At 43.8% G+C, this 20,799-nt stretch overlaps 1 protein-coding gene across 2 annotated transcripts in view; it reads left to right on the forward strand.

Annotated features, from left to right (window-relative positions):
* Nucleotides 1-17,919, forward strand: part of LAS1L (LAS1 like ribosome biogenesis factor) — a 47,412-nt gene extending 29,493 nt beyond the window's left edge. For both annotated transcript variants that reach the window (XM_048863321.2, XM_048863320.2), the window contains exons 10-13: nucleotides 519-657; nucleotides 1,307-1,689; nucleotides 4,769-4,916; nucleotides 17,717-17,919. In XM_048863321.2, coding sequence (XP_048719278.2) covers nucleotides 519-657; nucleotides 1,307-1,689; nucleotides 4,769-4,916; nucleotides 17,717-17,807 — 761 coding nt within the window. In that variant the 3' untranslated portion in view covers nucleotides 17,808-17,919. The remainder of the gene's footprint in view (nucleotides 1-518; nucleotides 658-1,306; nucleotides 1,690-4,768; nucleotides 4,917-17,716) is intronic.
* Nucleotides 17,920-20,799: the final 2,880 nt, after the last annotated feature.

Genomic DNA, 20,799 nt, shown 5'->3' on the forward strand with positions numbered 1-20,799 from the left:
GGTGTTGAGAGCACTGCACTGCTAAAGTGCTGTTTTATACATAAAACCTAAACCAGTAGTTTGTGTTACTACAGATGCCAGCTGGACTTCTCATAATAAGCAGTTCTTAGGAGTCCCTGGCTTCCAGTGCTGTGCTCAGACCACCACTAGGTCAGACGGTGCTGCCTTTGCAACACCCTGGGGTTACTCTTAGTGTCCTGACCAGACCCCACTATGGCTGTTCTCATTTTATTCTTCCTACTTAGCATATGTTGCCTTTGGGTGAGTTGTCTTTCACTTCCTGTCCTGAACTTTTTAGAGTTGCTGAAACTGCCAAATCATGGTATGTTGTGCTTCATTCCAGAGGCAGCTGCATTCCACAGCTGGTTGGAATGGTGGCCTGTGAAGCACGTTAACTCTGCCTCTTAAGGGTGAAAGGTACTATAAAAATGTAAAGGGTTGGTTATAAACATGTTTCTTATGTTGTGAGGCCCCTCTCTTCTTTATCTTTTGTTTGTTTGTTTGTTTTGTTTTTTAAGGGAGGAAAATGAGACGCCCTTCACAGAGTCAGATAAACAAAAGGAAGCTGTTTCTCCGTAGAGTTTCCTTGCAGTGGATAAAGCTCATTGATAAATGTTTGGAAGCTCCCTGCTGGGCAACCCCACACCTCCTGCAGCTGTAAGTGTGACCCTCATCTCTTTGAAAAAGGAAAGAGGGGACAGGAAACAGATCATATGCAACCTGGTCAGAGCCACTAAAAAGAAGTATGTTCAGTTGTGGCTGGGACTCCTTCACTGACCTGCTGTCACCCTTGTGGAAACCCTGTGGTGTATACTAAACTTATATTGTTTCTGCTCTTCTTTCCACTGGTGCTACAAGAGAGAAAGCAGCAGAATTTTTCAGGTCTCTCTTTCAAAAAACAAATTAAGAGTGGAGTAAAGAAACTAGAAATTGGTGATCAAAAAAAAAATCCACATTTGAGGTATCGGAAAAGCAATATGGGCAAAGAATCATTGACAAGGCTGGTTGAAGTTAATAATGTAGTGAGATCTTATAAGGGTTGTAATCTGTGCTGTTTCATGAAAATCATTAGGGAGGAAATTAAGAAAAAAAAAATCAGAATCTTTAAGAAAGCAAAGAGGGAGAGTGAGTAGCCTAGGACCCCACTCAGCTTGGGAGGATTACCACCTCTGTCATGCGCACCATCCCAATGGCATGGGAGAGCTCGTTTAGAAGAGCCCTTTTTAAGAGCTGCTCAATTCCATAAGCCTCTGTCCTGGAGTCTCTCCTTGCTTGTAATGCTTTGGTTCCCTCCTTCTCTTTCTAGGATCCTGTCAGACATGGAGCCTCCCTTGCCTTCAGATGCTCAGGAGAACCTTCTCTATCTCTCCTCCATCTACACCCAAGAAGGAGACTCTCTCTCCAGTCCAGGCTCTTCTTCAGACAGCAATGGGCAGCCAATTTACACCATTGAGAGCTTACAGTGGAAGGCCAGACAGGAGAGTCAGGCCAAAGGCCAGAGGGTGGAAAGGCGAGAAACTGTACTGGGTGGTGTTGGTGATGAAGAAGACCAGGGGGAGGAGGAAGCTGAGGAAGAAGAGATGGAAGCTGAGCCAACGCCTTTGGAGGAACTTCTTCATGCTGATAACATGATGGTTATTGCTGAGAAAAGGGCAGCGCTGCATGGGTCCATCTGGCAGATCAGTGCAGGTAAAAGTGATTTTAAGACTTACTCTGATGCCCTGGGTCTTTTTGTCACCACTAAATGTAAATTGAAACGCACAGTGGCCCCTCAAACCTCTCAGCCTGGTTAAAGACTGAAGCGTACTTCAAATCCATGTTAAAGCTAAACCCTGTAAACTGTTTTTTCACAGCCTGCCACTTATAGGCATCTCCCTTCTCGTGGCTCCCATAACGCTGTGGTTACTTTTTACAGGTACACACAGTTAATGCTTCATTAACTTTCATATCACTGTACTTAAAATTCCACTTCACCTAGTTGGTGGAGAAGGGTGTGGGCTAGCAGTGAGCAGTAAAGAAAATATGAACATTTCATGGACTTTGGCAGTACATGCTGAAAGCCTCCCCTTATCAGACCAAGAGTTCATTAAAAATGTTATTTATGTATTTCCAGTGATGTGCAAAGTGCTTTCCATACAAGTACCATGCTTCAGGAAGCTTGCAATATACACAGCCAGCATGCAAATGGATGAATACCAACACCACCCAGTACCCCGCACACTAAACCCAACAACTGGAATTAGACCAAAGTTTTACAACCCTTAAGAGATTAAACTATTGTGTTTAGGGCAGTTTAGCAAGCACATTGTTAGTTATAAGACTACTCCCCACTACTATTGAACACTTATTTTTGAGGGACTAGGAGGATTTTAAGGTTTACAGGGTTCATGGAAGAAGCACAATTTGTTGAAGACTTTGGTGGGGGGATGGGATGAGGAGGAAAGAACTGGTGAGTCAGATCAAGGAAGGCATTTCAGATATGGAGATGCATGAAAGGAGACATGGGCAACAATGCGAAAGGCAGTTCACTCAGATACTTTTCCTAAGTACGTTATTTTTTGTTTGTCTAAGCAATTACTCTTAATCAGATTGATGCTGCGTCACTGGAGCTGAATATTCAGGTGAGTGGGAGAATGAAGTAACAGTGAAATGAGCAACTTTTCCATGGTAAGCAGGAGTTGGAAACATTCGGTTCACATTCTCTGGCTGGCTGGAATAGAGAACATTTTCAGTGCTGTGGTTGGTTTGCGTACATGGCTCTGCCATATTGGTTCCACTTCCAATAGCCTGAGACAAGTGAGGTTGCTTTGTTTTACCCTTCTTCCTGCACCCCCCAACTCCATTCTCCTTTGGGCTAACATTCTTACTTGGAACATGAAATACCACTTATTTTTTTAGATTGATCAGGTTCCTGTTCTCCCCCTCCAAAGTAGCAGCCATCCCTTTATCAGGAAAGCAAACGAGTTTTGAGAAGCCTTGCTTTCCAAACAATGATATGTGACACACCTATCTTTGACTTGGCTTTTGAAATGTAGGAGATGACTTGGATTTGGCATTGTCTGCTGAACTTTGAATATGAAGTACAAACAAACAGCCTCATTACTGCTGTCCAAGTTGGCAGATAATTCCTGTGAGAGTGTGCAGCCTGTAGACTATCAGAAACTGAATAAAGGAGTAGGAAGTGGTGGGGAAGATACAACTGTGCCCATCACTGTTGTAAGACCCTACCAGTTGATAAGATAATGTGTACTTTCCAAGTTATTGCTGTGTTCCCTCTTTCACATCTCTCTTTCTCCCCCCCACCCTGGCCAGTCATGTGCAAAAGATTTTTTACAGGTTATTCCCCCAGCTTTTGTCTTGCTTCCCTTCTATTCTGTAGGGCAAGTTCCTGTTTTCAATTACTACTGTATTTTGCTAACACTTTCAGGCTGGGATTTTTAAAGAGGCCTAAGTTCAATGTGAGATTGGTGTCAAACTCCCTTATGCTTTTTTGAAAAATCCCAGTTTGAATCCCCCTTATCTTAAGTGATCTTGTTCCAATTATCCAACTCCCACTTGGTTAAAAATATATTTCCTCTCTTCCGCTCCTGTCTTTGCTGATGGGGATACCAGCAAAGAGGTTACTGTGGATGGAAACCAAAGGAGCAAACTGCTTGGTGGCAAACATATAGCTTTCTGCTCCTTAAGATGGGGGAGTGTCTTACATGTGTGCAAGTGGCTCTTTCCATGTACTAGATCTTGGACTTTTTTAGGAACCAAATCAGGTGCTTTTCGGAATTAACACACATGAACGGCTTTGTTAGTTTTCAAATGCCACAAGTATATTAAAAAAAAAAATCTAAATTTAAATAAAAGAAATTGCTCTAGAACGTGACTCTGAAGAAGACTTGGGGGTCATGGTGGATAATCAGCTGAAACTGATTATCAGTGTGATGCTGAGGCTAAAGGGGCTAATATGTTCCTTAGATGCATAAATGGGAATCTCAGGTAGGAGCAGAGAGGTTATTTTACCTGTGTATTTGGCACTGATGCAATCACTTCTGGATGCTGTGTGCAGCTCTGGTGTCCACAGTTCAAGAAAGATGTTGATAAATTCGGGAGAGTTCAGAGAAGAACTATTAAAAGATAAGAAACTGTAACTTATTGTGATCGATTCAAAGAGCTCAAACTTTTAATGAAGAAGAATGCTAAAGGATGACTTGATCAGAGTCTATAAATACCTGCAACATGGGGAACAAATATTTGATAATGTGATCTTCAATCTAGCAGAGAAAGGCACAACACGATCCAGTGGTTGGAAGATGAAGCTAGACAAACTCTGACTCGAAATAAGGTGTAAATTTTTAATAGTGGGGTAATTAACCATTGGACCAGTTTTCCAAGGGTTGTGGTGGATTCTCCATCACTGGCAACTTTTAAATCAAGATTCGATATTTTTGTACAAGATCTGCTCTAGGAATTATTTTGGGGAAGTTCTGTTGCCCAAAAGTTCTATACAGGGGGTCAGACTGGATGACAAGAATGGTCCTTTCTGGCTTTGGAATCTGTGGGGTTTAATAACTCAGAGTATCCCAAAATGTTTGGACAAGCTATACTTTGGAGAAGCAGCAGAAGTCAGAATCAAAATTTGGAGAAGTTATTCCCAAATGTGTGCTACACAATTCTTGCATGAGCTATGAAATGTATGAACAGCCCACATACTGTTTTCTGAAGTTTATTTAGAAAGTGCGCACTTGTTTTGTACCATGAATGTTATTTTCCCACCCAGATGGAGTGCAGTGGAAAGACTTTCCTCTTGGGAAACTTCCAGGTCAGACAGATGACCCTGATAGCCTATTGGTGGATAGTTATTCTATGATGTCCATGCTTGATCAGCCAGTGACAAGAGACGGTGGAAGGAACTCCCCCAGTACAAAGTAAGTAATGGTATGGGTGGGGGTTTCTGCTATTATGCCACAAGTACATGTAGTTTATGCTCAGCCCTGCACCACCACAAGAAGAGTCTGAGACAGCTGTTCCTGTTAATAGCTGTAGCAGTTTGAGAAATGTTTAATTGTTCTCTCTCTCTCTCTCCACTAGCATTTCATTGACCTGTAGTCTGAGGATGCAGGAAGAGGCCAGAGAGGGTTACTTTAAAAAAAAAAAAAGGGGGGGGGGGGTCTGTTTTGAGCAAAGTGGCTGAATCTCACAGGAAAAAGGCAGGGGCATAGAGACCTTTACCTTGACAAGATCAATTAACACGGTAATGTGGCAGTCCAAATTGTATTATTTTAACCACTGGCAAATGCATTCAGTGATGTCACTGGGTAAAATATGCTGTCCCAGCACCTACTATCACTACCTCCTACCCAGATCCCTCAAGTTAAGTTAAAAATCCAAGTAACCAGAACAGCCACTCTATGATGTGATGTGGTCAGGATGCCTTTAATGAAAAGAAGCATGATCTTGTGGCTTAAGCACTGCACTGGAAGCCAGGAGACCTGGGTGTTGTGTTTCCTGGCTCTCGCACTTACTCACTGCTTAATCATAGGCAGGTCATTTAACCGCTTTGTGCATCATTTTCCCCATATTAGCCTATCTTGCATGGGATAGGTGTTGAGACTTAATGAACAAGTGTTTATAAAAGCACTTCGAGGTACTCTGGTGAAAAGAACTAAAAGAAAAATCAATCTTATCACAGGGGGCTACAGGAAATGAGTAACTGCAGAATGTGTGTCATAATATAGAATGGTGCTTCTTTTACATAACCATGGAGATGACTATACCTGGAAATTGGTGTGAGCAAACAAACTTATCTCACTTAATATGCTCAGTGTGACTATTACAAAATGTTTACTGAATGAGTTCATTAACAATGTAGTAGTCTCAGCTATCCAGTCTCTGGTTAACCACAGGTGAGTCAGGCATCCCTGATGGCTATTCTCTTCATGCTTTGTTTCCCTGTGAGACTTTGTGTGCGCTTCTATAAACCTTCAGAAAATCAGGGCTGCGTATAATGGGACGAAAGTTATCTTTGCCTGGCAGTGACATGCACACCCTCTGAATCTCATCCAGCATCTCACTATGCATCTTTAGAAAGCAGTGGCAGTCATTTTCTGAATGGAGGAATCTTACCCTACATTAATGTTTGTCCCCTATATCTTCTCCTAGCAAGAATAATTTTGAGAGATATTTTTTTTGTAATTGCTGCCATTATAAAAGCAGCTTTTTTCTTTTTTTCTGTCTGAGAATCTGTGTGTTGTCTCTTTTTGCACCTCAGGGTTGGTTTTTTTTTAACCTGTTGGACAGTTAAATGCAGTTACGTCTGTGGAAAGATGAACCTAATTGTCACATGCACAGTTTCAGTACTATCCTGCTGAGGAAACCAGCTCCTGGCAGTCCCATCTTCATCCCCCCATATGTCCCACCCCTTCCTCTGTCCTTCTTTAAAAACAACCAACCAACCAAACAAAAACAGCAGTGGTGGGTTTTTGCTGTATCCCATCAGGGAAGCTATTGTTTTTCACAGACTGAGATGAATGTTTGGAGTTGAATTTTCAAACCTGTTGTGGCTGTGTTAGAGATCAGGGATTAGACTCTCAGTTGATATAAACTGAAACAGCACCATTGACTTCAAAGAAACTACACAATTTATACTAGCCAAAGATCTGGCCCCCCTGGGTTGCACCCAGCCTCAGTGAAGAATTACAGGATGTGCTGGAGATGGTGGTAGTACTGGAGGAAGCTTTAGCTGAGTCTTTTCTTCTAGGGAATGGGACCGCTCTGGTTAATGTGGAGTTATCAATTCCATTTTAAGATTTTTTTAACTTGGCTGTGGTATTTGCCCTGTTAATCCAGTAGCTCTGCCTTGGCAAGGCTGTTTCACTGTCCAATCAATTTTGTCTCTTACATTGCAGTACAGGGGCACAGAAACTCTTTCTTATTTGAAAACAAAATATAAGTAAATGGCAGTTCCTGCATTCCTACGCATTGCATTTGTGATAGGTACCACACTTTTAGACCTGTGGTTCTCAAACTGGTCTGTAAAGTCTGTCCTAGTGTTCTGGAGAAGGAAACATGAGATCCATATATTTCAGGATTGGGGTGTTGGGAGAGTGAGAGGGTCTGTGAAGTCTCTTGCACATCATTGATCCACAGAATGAACAAGATACAGAACAATTGTTGGTGTCTTTCAGGCTATGGAACATACAAACAAGTTCTTCTTACCTCAGGCAAAAAGAAGCCCTCAGTAAAGAGACCAAGTGGATTGTGGTTTTCTGCATGCAGTTCAAGGCATTTTGTTCACTTGGTTACTGTAACAGAAGCAGCTATGGCAATTTACAGTTGCTATGGAATAATTCATGCTCATTAGATATTTCTGTAGTGTTAGCTGACCTTTCTGAGCTGGCTTTGGATTTTGCTGTGAGTTGCATCAGGTTAACCCTTGGAGAGTGACAGCCCCATTTTCCAATTGGAACTCCTCAATTTATCCATTATTAGCTCAGTCTGCCTAAGTCATAGAAACTCAAAGAAGAGCTCTGTGTAAGCTTGAAAGCTTTTCTCTCAACAACAGAAGTTGGTCCAATAAAAGATATTCCCTTCCCCACCTTGTCTCTGTGACAGTAAGCACAGATGGTCAACTGAATGGAGCCACAATAGTACACTTTTCTCTTAGTCAGCACCAAGGACTGTGTTGCTGCTTGATTGGTCAGGGTAAAATTAGACATTGGTGTGTTTGCTTCCATTTAAAGGGAGATCTCCAACCCCTCAGACCTGTAGCCTGCTGCTTGTTTTCTAAGTCACCCAAGGCATGAACTCTAATCATCAGGACATGTTTCATGTAGGGTAAATATTGGAATTTAGAGATCTATTTTTAATTAAATCTCTGTATCCCAAAATTGATACTGCTGGGTAGGGAGCCTTTACCTTGAAGAATATAACATCCAGCTATATAACTAGTATTTAGATTGATGAGAGAAGACATCAGAATGGGGAGCTGTGGTAGAACTTTAGATTTGTCAAATTGACAGCAAATGCTCTGATAGGAGACTGGTTGCTTGTTCTTTAATGGTCATTCATTTCCCATCAGTAGATTTAAGACTTGTCTACACGGCCCCACATTCGGACTACTGGGACATGAATTGCAATGTGTGCCAAAGCACTGCATTTTAACTCCCCCGTGTAGCTGTTGCAGGCATGAACTAAAAGGTGCGTGGCTCACATTAACATAGTTCTGTTTGAAGATCATTTATGTTAACAACATAGTTTTTAGTTCATGCCTGCAGCATCCACAGGGGTGAGTTACAGCATACCACTATGGGGCACGCTGAGGTTCATCTCCCTCCCGCTCCAGTCGAAACTGCAGGGTCATGTAGACAAACTCTTGGTTTTGCTATACAGTATAGACTCCTGCTTATGGAGGCTGCAGTCAAATGCATGAAAGAATGGTGTGATTCATTACTCAGGTTTGATTGCAACTTGTTATTCTAGATGCCAGCTGCAGAATATGCCCTTTGATTCAACCCAGGTAGGCATAATAGATATACTGTAGTCCAAACATATTTCCCAGAATTGGTGGTGGTACAGCTTTTCTGAAGTGTAGGGAATAATAGCTACCCTACAATCCCACTGTCTGGGACACTGCCATTTGCGCTCTACATGTGAAGGAATTCCCATGTATAGAAACTCATCAGTGCATTGGTTAAAATGTCTGGAACTTGGATTGTATTAAAGTTTGCCTGTAGCTAGCTGTAAATGTACAATCCCTGCCTCTGTAGCACACAGTGTTTTCCTTCATTAGCAAAATTCAGTAATGTTTACGATTTTTATGGGCTTGATTATGATGCATCTAAGTTCAGAGTGCCTTGCCAGCGAACTCAGTGGGAATAGTAGGGGACCCTAATATGGAAAGCTGATTCCTTAGACTTTGGTCTCTTAGTGCAGAGAGTATCTTATTTGATAAGAAATTTTTTTAAACTTGTCAAGGAGCCCTATAACCAGGTGCTGTGGCGTGTGCCTGTAATCCCAGGTATTTGGGAGGCTGAGGCTGGTAGATCACTTGCGCTCAGGGGTTCTGGGCTGCAGTGTGCTATGCGGATTGGGCATCCGGTGCCACTGACAGCCTGACCAGGAATGGCTAGGACAACACGAAAGACATGATTGGCACTCTCTCTGTCAGGGCTGATAGACCGATCGATCAAGGTGACCAGGGCGCCCTATGATCATTTCTTCCCCTACATCTTAACCACATTCCAGGTGATTTAGTACATCTTTGTAGATAGGGTTTGAAACAGTTATCAAACACTTGCTAGCTAATGGACTAAATCTACTAGCTGGAGGCTAACATAAAAGACTTGCAGAAGAGTGGAGTAGCCCAGTACGTCCTGATGCCTGGGGAGGGCGTGGGGGAGAACAGGCATGAGCCATTGCTATAAGGTTCTCTGTCTTTCTTGTTGCCCGATATGTTTAGAATTCCTCCTGTCTGCTAGATGAACCGGGAGTTTATTTTTTCTCCGTTCCTGACCACACCCAGCTACTGCAAAATGCAGGGGGGAATAGGGTGACCAGATGTCCCGATTTTATAGGGACAGTCCCATTATTTGGGGCTTTTTCTTGTATAGACGCCTATTACCCTCCACCCCCTGTCCCGATCTTTCATACTTGCTGTCTGGTCACCCTAGGGGGAAGTCTCTGCTCCCCTCCTTGTGGGAGGGAGGAATGGGCATTGAAGGTCTCTACAGCTTTCCACCCTTCCTTTCAGAGCTGCTGGAAACAAGAGGGGAATCTCTCCCCACCCTTCATGCTCTCTTCTTCACCCTCCCCCATTCCCCAGTCACTCCTACACCTCATAATGTTAAGGGACAGTGAAAGCTAACAGAGATTTGCTTTTTGCTGAGTTGCTGGAAGCAAACACAAGAGGCAGCAATTCTCTCCTCCATTGTTTGAAAGAGGGGAGGAGGGGAAGAACAAACACTCATCACCATAAAGTGCCTCCCTCAGACACTAAGTCCATGCTTTTAGTACTGCTGTGGGAGCCATTCACGCAGCTGATAGGCATCTGGTTATTGTCACAGCTGCTTTCTTATCAGCAATGGCGTTAACCACATTCTGGTCACTTTCACTCCACTCCTGCCAGCTTTCACCCACTCCTCACAGAATGTGTCCGACTTGCCAACATCCGCTGCAGTTTTCAAGCATTGCTTATCCTTGTACTAGAATTTTACACAGTTATCTAACGTTGGCTGTAGTGTCTGAGCTGTAGGAATCCTACAGGCAGTGTTTCCAATTTGTGTGATTGTGAAAGGGTAGATTCCAGGGGCACCAGAACAGGGGAGGCCAGGGCCCCATCACTTTTAGATGCTTTTTACTGGCCATAAGGGTGAGCGATGGGATGCTGGGGGTCTGTGGAGAGGAGTGAGCTTAGGGTGGTGCAGGGGCATGGCCTCAGGAGAAGGGGCAGCACGGGGGCCTCCCCCCCTTTTAGGGAGCTTCCGTTGCTCCTTGTAGACTCAGCATTGGTGTGCCCTCTCATGGCTGGGCAGCTCTCAGCTCTCACAGCCCTGCAGATAGTCAGTCCGGCCCTGCAGTGGTCCATTCCCTCTCAAGACTTGGTCCTGCAGCCAGGTCACATTTAGTCCCATCCCTTCCAGTGTAACACAGTACAACAAGAAATTCCAAAACCTTGCATCAGGTCTCTGGTTTTGCACCCAGCAGTCATCACACCACCTCTCAAGGCTCTGAATTTTCATTATGTGCATCATCAGGGGCTTGACACCACCTTCTTAGTGGCTGGTAGGGGAACCTAGACCCATCCTCTACTCAGGGACCCCTGGATGAGCAGCCAAGTTGTGCCAAACACACTCCTGCCTCCCTTCCTACCATAACCTTTGTCACAGCTCCTTCTGGGCTCTTTGTAATAAGAAACACCATCCAGGGCTTCTCCCCACAGGTCTGGTTTCTCATCCTGGTGTCAGGGTCAACCACGAGAGCTTGCTTCAGTCATGTGAATTCAGCTATCTTCCCTCTCTAACCTTCTTCCTTACCCTGCAGGAGCCTTCCTGTTCACCACAGGTCTCTCCACTAACAAAACAGTGACTAGAGATTTCTTGCCTCTCTCCCTGGAGCACCTGTCTATGGTGTACTACCTCTCTTTACAGCCATTACCCAGCTGGGCATCATCTTTAATTAGGGCTGGCCCACCTTCCAGGTATGGCCAGCTGGATTAATTGGTCTTTCAAGCCCACATTAACCCTTTCACCACTATATGGGGTATATATACCATCACATAGATTGACAAGAAGGAAAAAACTCTTTGCATTTAGAGCCTGTGAACAGTTCCTTACAAGTAGAAAGTAGAAATGGCTTTAGACACATGGTTCTTGCTCACCTGCTGTTTTGAATATTGTATTCTCTTAGCATTGCTGCACCTGGTTACTCTTCCTCATTTCTTTAGCTGCTTATGTGAAATTCATTTGCTGTATTAAATACTGTGAGGTAGCTGAAGCTATTGTAATTGCACAACAAAAGGAAGTAGCAGGTGAATACTATGATACTACTGCTAGCAACTGTTCCTTTCCCACGGAAGTTGATGGAACATCACCTTTGGTACATCAGAGTTGGACTGGCCATGTTGATTAAGTGGATTTTGGGGCATATAATAACTTATCAGCAGGGGCTATAGACATTTTCAGGGTAAAACCTGCCAGAGTTACCTTGCCAAAACGAGAACTTCTAGAGTGATTTTTTCTCCCTCTTGTATTTGTTGATACAACTTTTAAATGCTACACACCATTTGTGTCCTTAAATGGATAGTGCACTTGCGCAGCAAGGCTTACTATGTGTAAAGTATTTTGAGAGTCTTGGTTGAAAGGCACCAAATAATTGCAAAAAAAATTATTATTTATTTTAAAGCCAAAACTAAGGACCGTCAAATATGTTTCTTAAATGAAAATGAGCAAGTAAAAGCTGTGTCTCTAAAAAGCAGTCGCAACATGAAGAAATCCTTGGCAAACCCTTTGGGAGACTTTCCCCCAGACTGCATAATTTTTATAGAATGTTACTTGTCAAGATTTAAACGCCTCCTCCTTATAACTGACTTTGCAGTTGTTTCATGGGCTGTTAAGAGAATATTTAAAAAGTCAGGCTTGTAGTTGATCCCAACTGACCCTTCCAGCCTGGAGAGGGCAGGTATATGGGTAAAAAGCCACCTGTGTCTTTAGAGTCATTGTACTTTTAAAACAGTAAAGAAAAGGGGTTTATGTAGGTAATTTGGTACAGAAGTGGATTTCCAACCTCCTAGGCAAACTTTCTTTCTTTATAAAGTGTCCTTTGCAATGTGGCGTTCAATTGTCTATCACAGTAGTGACTCCTAGCAGAACGTATTTGTCTTTATTTCTGAACATCAGGGCCTTCAGAAGTCATTCACTGTGCTTCCCTACTTAGGACTTCACCCCAAATAACAAATTCAAAGAAATGCTTTTTTCTGTCTCTCCACAGATGACCTCTGACAATCTGCCATGGTTTCCATAGACTGAAATGAGGGGTAAACTTTGCTTGACACACAAAACAGGACAGAGATTTAAAAAAATTGATTCCTGTCGGGTAGAGATGTCCATTGGTAAAATGATAGATTGACTTATCAGCATGTCGAGCAGTGAGCAGCTGACATTGCTGTAGAACAGAAAAACAGAATAGAAATTAGTTTGTTGGTAAAACTAAAGACCCAGATGAACGTTTTCCTTCAAGCGGATAACTGGAATGTTTACTGTATAATGGGGGGTCTCAAAGTCCCAGCCCGCGGGCTATCTGCAGCCGAGAACCTCCCCAATGTGGCTTGCAGGGCTCCAGCAATTTTGGAGCTGGGTCTTTCTCTTGGCCCCACCTGCCACCCCCAGGCACTCCCTCCCCGGGCGATTTAAAATGGCCCGGGGCCCACCCACCACCAGCAGTGCAGTGGAGCTGAGCGGCTTCCTGCGCGCTTGGTCCACGTGGCTGCCGGCCCCAGGGCAGGGTGGGGCTGCGCCTCCGCGCACTGTCCCCACCCCGAGCGCCCCTGCGGCCTCTGGGAAGCTGCGGGGGTGGTGCCTGGGGGCAGCAGCACGTGGAGGCCCCCTGGCCTGCCTCACCTTGGAAACCCAGGTAAGCACCAAACCCTCCAACCCCCTCTCAGAGCCTGCACCTCCACCTGCCCCCAAACTCCGTCCCAGAGCCTGCACTCAGCACCCAAACTCCATCCCAGAACATGCACCCCAGACCCCCTCCCCAACCCAAACTCCCTCCCAGAGCCTTGGGGGGGGGGGCGGGGTCTGGGCGGCATGAGTGACATTACTGGCCCGCTGGGAGGATTTGAGGACTGGCACTGGACCTAAGGTTAATTGAGTTTGAGACCCCTGGTGTATAACATAGCTATGGAACAACAGACAGGAAACATTGGTAAAGATACTTAACTTGGGAGAAGCCTTAAAAGTTCTCCTGAGTTCTTAAGCTAGTACTGTAACTTTTCCCACCCCAATTGCACTCTCTCACCCACAGCTCTTATCTTGACTGGAGAATAAATGACTGATAATCAGAGGGATGTTGTATTTTTGGTGGGAAAATTTACGGAAAAGTGGATGTGCACATTTTGCTTGATCCAGGAGGATGAAACCTAAACGGGCTTTACAGGGATGCATACTGTGCTGGCAGATATATGCGTGTAGTGCCTTCACTTCCACCCCAGAAAGTCATGCAGAGTTTTAATAATGCTTGGGTGAAAGCCCCCAGAATCTTCCAGTGTCCCACAAATGACAATGTGGGGATCTGACCCATTTTAGCTGTTTTCGCTGTACTTTCAAACGCTCTGCTAACTTCCTGCCTGCAGCAAAATGTTCTTTAGGTGCATGCATCATTCCCCTTGAAATCCCCATAATGATTCTCCTCTCAGCAATAGAATAACTAATGACAAATGGCGTCTAGTTTATCTACATATCTGCATCCATCCAGAGAGCTTTTGTGTGTGTCTCTCTCTCTCTCCCTCCTCTCTTTCTTGTTTTGTAAGATACTGGGGGAGGGATGTTTGTGTTTGTTTGTTTTGTTTTTGTCTCTTGATGTATAATTTGTCAGTGCTCAGTAATTTGGTGTAGCAGGGGTGTTGCAGAAGTGAATGCAATAGGTGATAGCAGAATACAGGCCTCAGTTCAGTAGTAAGTGTGAATTTGTGACAGAGTTGTTGGTGTGAGGGGGTGGTTTGTTCAGAGTGGAGTGAGGAGGAAGGATGCTGGTCAGTCATTCTTATGATCTGAAAGGCTACAGATAATCCTGAAGAGAGCAGTAACTGCTTCTTGAGATAAGTTCCCAGTAGGCTGGGGGAAACTTTGTGGTGGTGCTTGGGGGAGAGGCCTTGACTGGTGGGGTTTATAGAAGCAGCCATAAGGAAAACCAACGATACACAACGAATGATACCTTTGGAAATGTCGTTTCTCTGTGACTCAGGCTTTTATTTTTTTAATGTCTTGTGGTTGGGAGTGAGGGTTATTTACCTCTTTTATCTTCAGCTTTCTGCTCTCCCCAGCATCTCTTGGAAGTGAAAGAGGAAGAGGGCAAGTGACGTATAGGATGCAGCTGCCTTCCTGAAGAAATCACCTAACAGCTGACTTCAGCTGCAGCTTCTTGCAATTACAACACAGCAGAAACTAGCCCACACATAGCACTGCACTGCAGAAGACATGCAGCTTGCGGTACCTGCTTTATGTAACCTAAAGTCAGGCTAGATGATTACAATGGTTCTTTCCAGCTTTATAATCTATGAATCTGTTCCTTATGCTTCTTGAGCACCTCTTATCGAAGTGGTACCCAAAGCAATTTGTAAACTGTGTATCTACGGAAATTATCTTGCCCACTGCTGAAGTGCAGCCATCTCTGGGGTGGAACTTGGCAGCGGTTTAACAGTGCACCGCAACACATATTTGTATCCTAAAAAATCAAAGATTGAAAAGGCCTTCCTGACCACATGAAGTCCACCTTCCACTCAGTGCAGCTTGTTCTCTGCAGTATTTGTCTCCAGAGTCTTTTGCAATTTAGTTTATTGGATGTTTTATTAAAAATATAATGAAAACAATTAGTAGTGGAACAATACTTGATGTTGAAATTACCACAGGTAGCTGTAGAAATTGTGAGTTGCTGGGAGACATACTTGAATGAGAATTCTTTGATGTCCAATTTTAAAATGGCAGTAGTGAAGAGGTGTCTGACCTTGTGAGACTCGGCTATAGCCTAATAGACGTTGCTATTGGGAGATGCTTCCAGAAAGCCTTAGTTTTTTCTTAGTATCATACCATTGTTCATAATTATATCTCCTTAGTTTTTATATTCTGTATATTTGTAGGCAATTTTAGGGCAGTATACAAGAGCCAAAGAGTTAAATAGTTTTGTGGGTTGATAGGGTCTTCTTTAAATGCTATTTATGTGGTATGCATTGTACAAGATACACAAGACAATCCCAGCCTGAAACAGCTGACAGTTCAAAGGATAAACACAGAAGTCTGGAACTCTGGGAATCCCATAGGATGGATGAAGTTGGAATTTTTATATGAACTCCTGGTAGGCATTGCAAAGGAAGAGAGTCAGTCTTTATGCAGGATTTAAATGAGAAGATGGTGGCTATGTGAACAGGTATGGTGGGAGGGTATTTCTTCATATTGTATGTTTGGCACAGACAGGAGTGGGAAAAGACAACAAACTGTGTGTCAGAACTGGCATTGTTGATGAAGGTGAGGGATAGGGGAAGATGAGCTGAGCACTGAGTCTGAAGTCTTTCGTGGGAGTCCTCCTTGTGCACCCATCTCCATGTCTTTGTGAAAAGTGTGTGACGAATCATTTCTCTATCTTGTAATTTGTAGCCACCTTTTTTTTTTACTTACAAATATAGATTTGATACTGGCCACTAACTCCACAATCTCAGGTAGTGGAGGGCAGATTACCAGATGGTGTGTCCCAGCTCAAAGCTGCGGCAGGGAGATAAATTAAGAATTACTGTGGGCCCTAAAGGAAGAGTTTCACCTGACTTCGAATTCAGTGGATGCCTCTGGCTACTGGTGGTTTAGGAACGGTGCTGCTGAGTCTTGAATCCCTTCCCATTTCCTCAGGTAGGGACTGTTCTTTGCACATAGGCAAGCAGAGCCTTTGGTTTTCCCACCTCTCTGTTACTCTTATCACTGTTTTCTCCATACTTGCCTGAGAGCAATAGCTGTGCTGGCAATAAGATAGCCAGAAGGGAATCTGTCTGTGGGTGGCTGGGCAGAGCTGCTAGCATGGCACAGCCTTGCAGATCATGTCAAAAGGTAGTTTTGACATTTCAGAAATAGGATTCATTTTTAATAGTCTTGCTTAATCACTGGATTTCAGTACCCTTGAGCGATGAGTCAGCAGGAAAGACACTGCAGTCTGTATCTAAACCCAGGGGTTTTATCAAATAGTGTCAGTAGAGAACATACACTTACTGTGGAGGACGCTGGGTTGTAGCTGAAATTTGATCTGTCCTTGAGCATGAAGAGAACAAAAACGGAAAAGCTTGAAATTGACAGCACCGACTGCCGTCTGCTCTCCACAGCGCCAGAGTGCAGGTTTCAGGTGAATCCCTTAGACACTTAACTGTTAAATTTAACCGTGGTTCACATCTTCTCAACTCCAGGAAAATGAATAAGAGCTGTAAACCTTACTGTTTGAAGGTCTTCTCACAACCTGGTAGTGTCTTGACTAGTTTCAACCACACGTGTGTCTTGCAGTGTTGATGGGCATAGCGTGATTTACCTGTGTTCTCCAGTTGTTCTCCCTGGGATAAGGAAACACTGTTAAAACGTCCCCATAGAGGGTAATTTGTGCCGTGGAAAGGGTTATTTATACTGATTGTGAGGGAGTGAGCCACCATCTATGTTTGGAAATGGCCTAGAACACTCTGGGCATTGCCCAAACAATAAATTCCTTAAACAAAACTCTAAGTACACTCTGGTTTCTAGAAGTTATTTGTATGGTGGTAGGAGCCCCACTTATGGGTAAGGACTGCACTGGGCTAGGCACAAGAGACTCTCCTATGATCTAAGCAATGGGGAGTCATTGGCTGAGCCAGGAGTGACATCTACATCTCCTGACCCCCAGGGCTGCACCTTTATTTCAGAACCATCCTTCTCATTATACTGGTTTAGCATCCTGCTGACAGGTGGGAGTTCCTGATGTTGTTCATGATCTGTGCCCCTTCTTGCCGAGAGCAGGGTGGTCACAACCTCAACAAGGACCTCAGTAATAGAAAATGGCTGATACAGCAAGGCTGTGAGACTTGTGCCTACTTGTATTGTGCATACCAGGTATCTCCTGGCATAGGTAGGTCTCACGTTGACTGCTTGCTGAAATACCATGTTGCCTGATATATCTGTGTTCCCGATTCCAAAGAGCAGTTCAGCTGAAATATTATTGCACAGGTAATTCTGCATCCATTTGCATCTTTCACATTAGCAGATGTTATATTTACCTGTAGAGGGGAAAGGCAGCTTCATAGATCCTGAATATTGACTGGGGACGTTCAGACACTGCAGCTTGAGTTAAAAATGAGCCAAGAGTGTGGTGCCAAAGGGCACGCATCACAAGCCCTTTTTCGCCTGCTCTCATTGGCAAAGTTAAAAGTGCTTTTCAAAGTGATTTTTCTTCACTTTAGCTCTTACACAAATCACTGAGGCTTTTAAATTGCTCTTTTTCTTCCTTTCTGCAGCTCTCCTGAATCGAATGGAGGTGTGATGGAAGGATTATTGTGGACCCAGAATGACCTCCATAGAATAAAAAGTGGCCTTCAGCTCTTCTAAGCAGCCACTTTTAGACAAGATAAGTAGCACAAAGAGATATCATGGTGATATTAAAATAGTCTATCATGTAAAAAATTCCTGGGGGAAATAAAAGTGTTTGACTATTTTATAACTTGATTTGTGCTTGAGGTCATTTGTCTAGTAACTCTAGTCTATTTAACAACAAAAGTTAATTCCTACCTCTTTTTAACTGAGCTATGTGAAATATAGTTTTAGGGTTAACTTACATTGGAATCCTTCACTGTTTCTTAAACTTTTATATTTAATAAAATATTCTCCAGTTAAAAGTGAACCCTCTTCCTGGATCTTGGCTTCTCTTTTGTGTTCAATTGTTCTTGAAAAAGATACTTTATTTCCAATAGATCACTATTGAGGTCTTTCTTTTTTCAGTGAAGCACATGTTCTGGTTCCTCTCACGATTTAATCATGTACATGGCTGAATTTCTCTTGTCAGGAAAGATAGCGTCTTAATTTTTAGAAGTGGTTAGATGTAAAAGGATAACCCTGAAACAATTGTCCCTGTTCGATCAGATGTTGCCTATATGGTAGACTTACACACTACTGTGCTTAAAAGGAAAGTCAGTTTGCATAAAAATCCCAGAACTGTCCTTTGGCCTCATGGTTAATGTCTTGGGACAAGATTCTGGAACAGTTCCAAGAGAACCAGCTATCTCCAGGCTGGGTTCAGGGCTTTGATCAATGACCTGACTTTAATTAAGGTTTCTGCTCCTTACACAGCAGAACATTTAGCAAATTAAGTGATAAAGGCCCTGATGCTGCAAGGATTCACAGATCCAATTCCAGGATTCGCAAAAAGAAAAGGAGTACTTGTGGCACCTTAGAGACCCACCAATTTATTTGAGCATAAGCTTTCGTGAGCTACATCTCACTTCATCGGATGCATCCGATGAAGTGAGCTGTAGCTCACGAAAGCTTATGCTCAGATAAATTGGTTAGTCTCTAAGGTGCCACAAGTACTCCTTTTCTTTTTGCGAATACAGACTAACACGGCTGTTACTCTGAATTCCAGGATTGAGGTCCTAAGTATGTGAAGGGAAATATTACAATACATCGGTGTGTTAAAATGGTGGGAAAATTTAGAGCACACCATTGTCAAGGTGCAACAGACGAGAATTTTTTCTGGAAAAGAATACAAGGCACAAGCAGCAGCTAACAGGGCTTCCTGAGTTTTAAACAAACTACTGCAAATGAAAAAACAGTGAAATCCATGCTGATTTTAAATACAAAAAAGAAGCTTACAGGAAGTGGAAGATTGGACAAATGACCAGGGAGGAGTATAAAAATATTGCTCAGGCATGCAGGAGTAAAATCAGGAAGGCCAAATCACACTTGGAGTTGCAGCTAGCAGGAGATGTTAAGAGTAACAAGAAGGGTTTCTTCAGGTATGTTAGCAACAAGAAGAAAGTCAAGGAAAGTGTGGGCCCCTTACTGAATGAGGGAGGCAACCTAGTGAGAGAGGATGTGGAAAAAGCTAATGTACTCGATGCTTTTTTTGCCTGTCTTCACGAACAAGGTCAGCTCCCACTGGGCAGGACAGCATGGGGAGGAGGTGACCAGCGCACTGTGGAGAAAGAAGTGGTTCAGGACTATTTAGAAAAGCTGGATGAGCACAAGTCCATGGGACTGGATGCGCTGCATCTGAGGGTGCTAAAGGAGTTGGCGGATGTGATTGCAGAGCCATTAGCCATTATCTTTGAAAACTTATGGTGATCAGGGGGGTCCCGGATAACTGGAAAAAGGCTAATGTAGTGCCCATCTTTAAAAAAGGGAAGGAGAAGGATCCGGGGAACTACGGGCCAGTCAGCCTCACTTCAGTCCCTGGAAAAATCATGGAGCAGGTCCTCCAAGAATCCATTTTGAAGCACTTAGAGGACAGGAAAGTGATCAGGAACAGTCAGCATGGATTCACCAAGGACAAGTCATGCCTGACTAACCTAATTGCCTTCTATGACGAGATAACTGGCTCTGTGGATGAAGGGAAAGCAGTGGACGTGTTATTCCTTGACTTTAGCAAAGCTTTTGATACGGTCTCGCACAGTGTTCTTGCCAGCAAGTTAAAGAAGTATGGGCTGGATGAATGGACTATAAGGTGGCTAGAAAGCTGGCTAGATCATTGGGCTCAACAGGTAGTGATCAGTGGCTCCATGTCTAGTTGGCAGCCGGTATCGAGCGGAGTGCCCCAAGGGTTGGTCCTGGGGCCAGTGTTGTTCAATATCTTCATTAATGATCTGGAGGATGGCGTGGACTGCACCCTCATCAAGTTTGCAGATGACACTAAACTGGGAGGAGTGGTAGATACGCTGGAGGGACGGGATAGGATACAGAGGGACCTAGACAAATTAGAGGATTGGGCCAAAAGAAATTTGATGAGGTTCAACAAGGACAAGTGCAGAGTCCTGCACATAGGACGGAAGAATCCCATGCATTGCTACAGACTAGGGACTGAATGGCTAGGCAGCAGTTCTGCAGAAAAGGACCTAGGGGTTAGAGTGGATGAGAAGCTGGATATGAGTCAACAGTGTGCCCTTGTTGCCAAGAAGGCTAATGGCATTTTGGGCTGTATAAGTAGGGGCATTGCCAGTAGATCGAGGGATGTGATCATTCCCCTCTATTCGACATTGGTGAGGCCTCATCTGGAGTACTGTGTCCAGTTTTGGGCCCCACACTACAAGAAGGATGTGGAAAAATTGGAAAGCGTCCAGCAGAGGGCAACAAAAATGATTAGGGGACTGGAACACATGACTTATGAGGAGAAGCTGAGGGAACTGGGACTGTTTAGTCGTCAGAAGAGAAGAATGAGGGGGGATTTGATAGCTGCTTTCAACTACCTGAAAGGGGCTTCCAAAGAGGATGGCTCTAGACTGTTCTCAATGGTAGCAGATGACAGAACGAGGAGTAATGGTCTCAAGTTGCAGTGGGGGAGGTTTAGGTTGGATATTAGGAAAAACTTTTCACTAGGAGGGTGGTGAAG

This window comes from Caretta caretta, chromosome 9 (genome assembly GCF_965140235.1).
Source record: "Caretta caretta isolate rCarCar2 chromosome 9, rCarCar1.hap1, whole genome shotgun sequence".
NCBI lineage: Eukaryota > Metazoa > Chordata > Testudines > Cheloniidae > Caretta > Caretta caretta.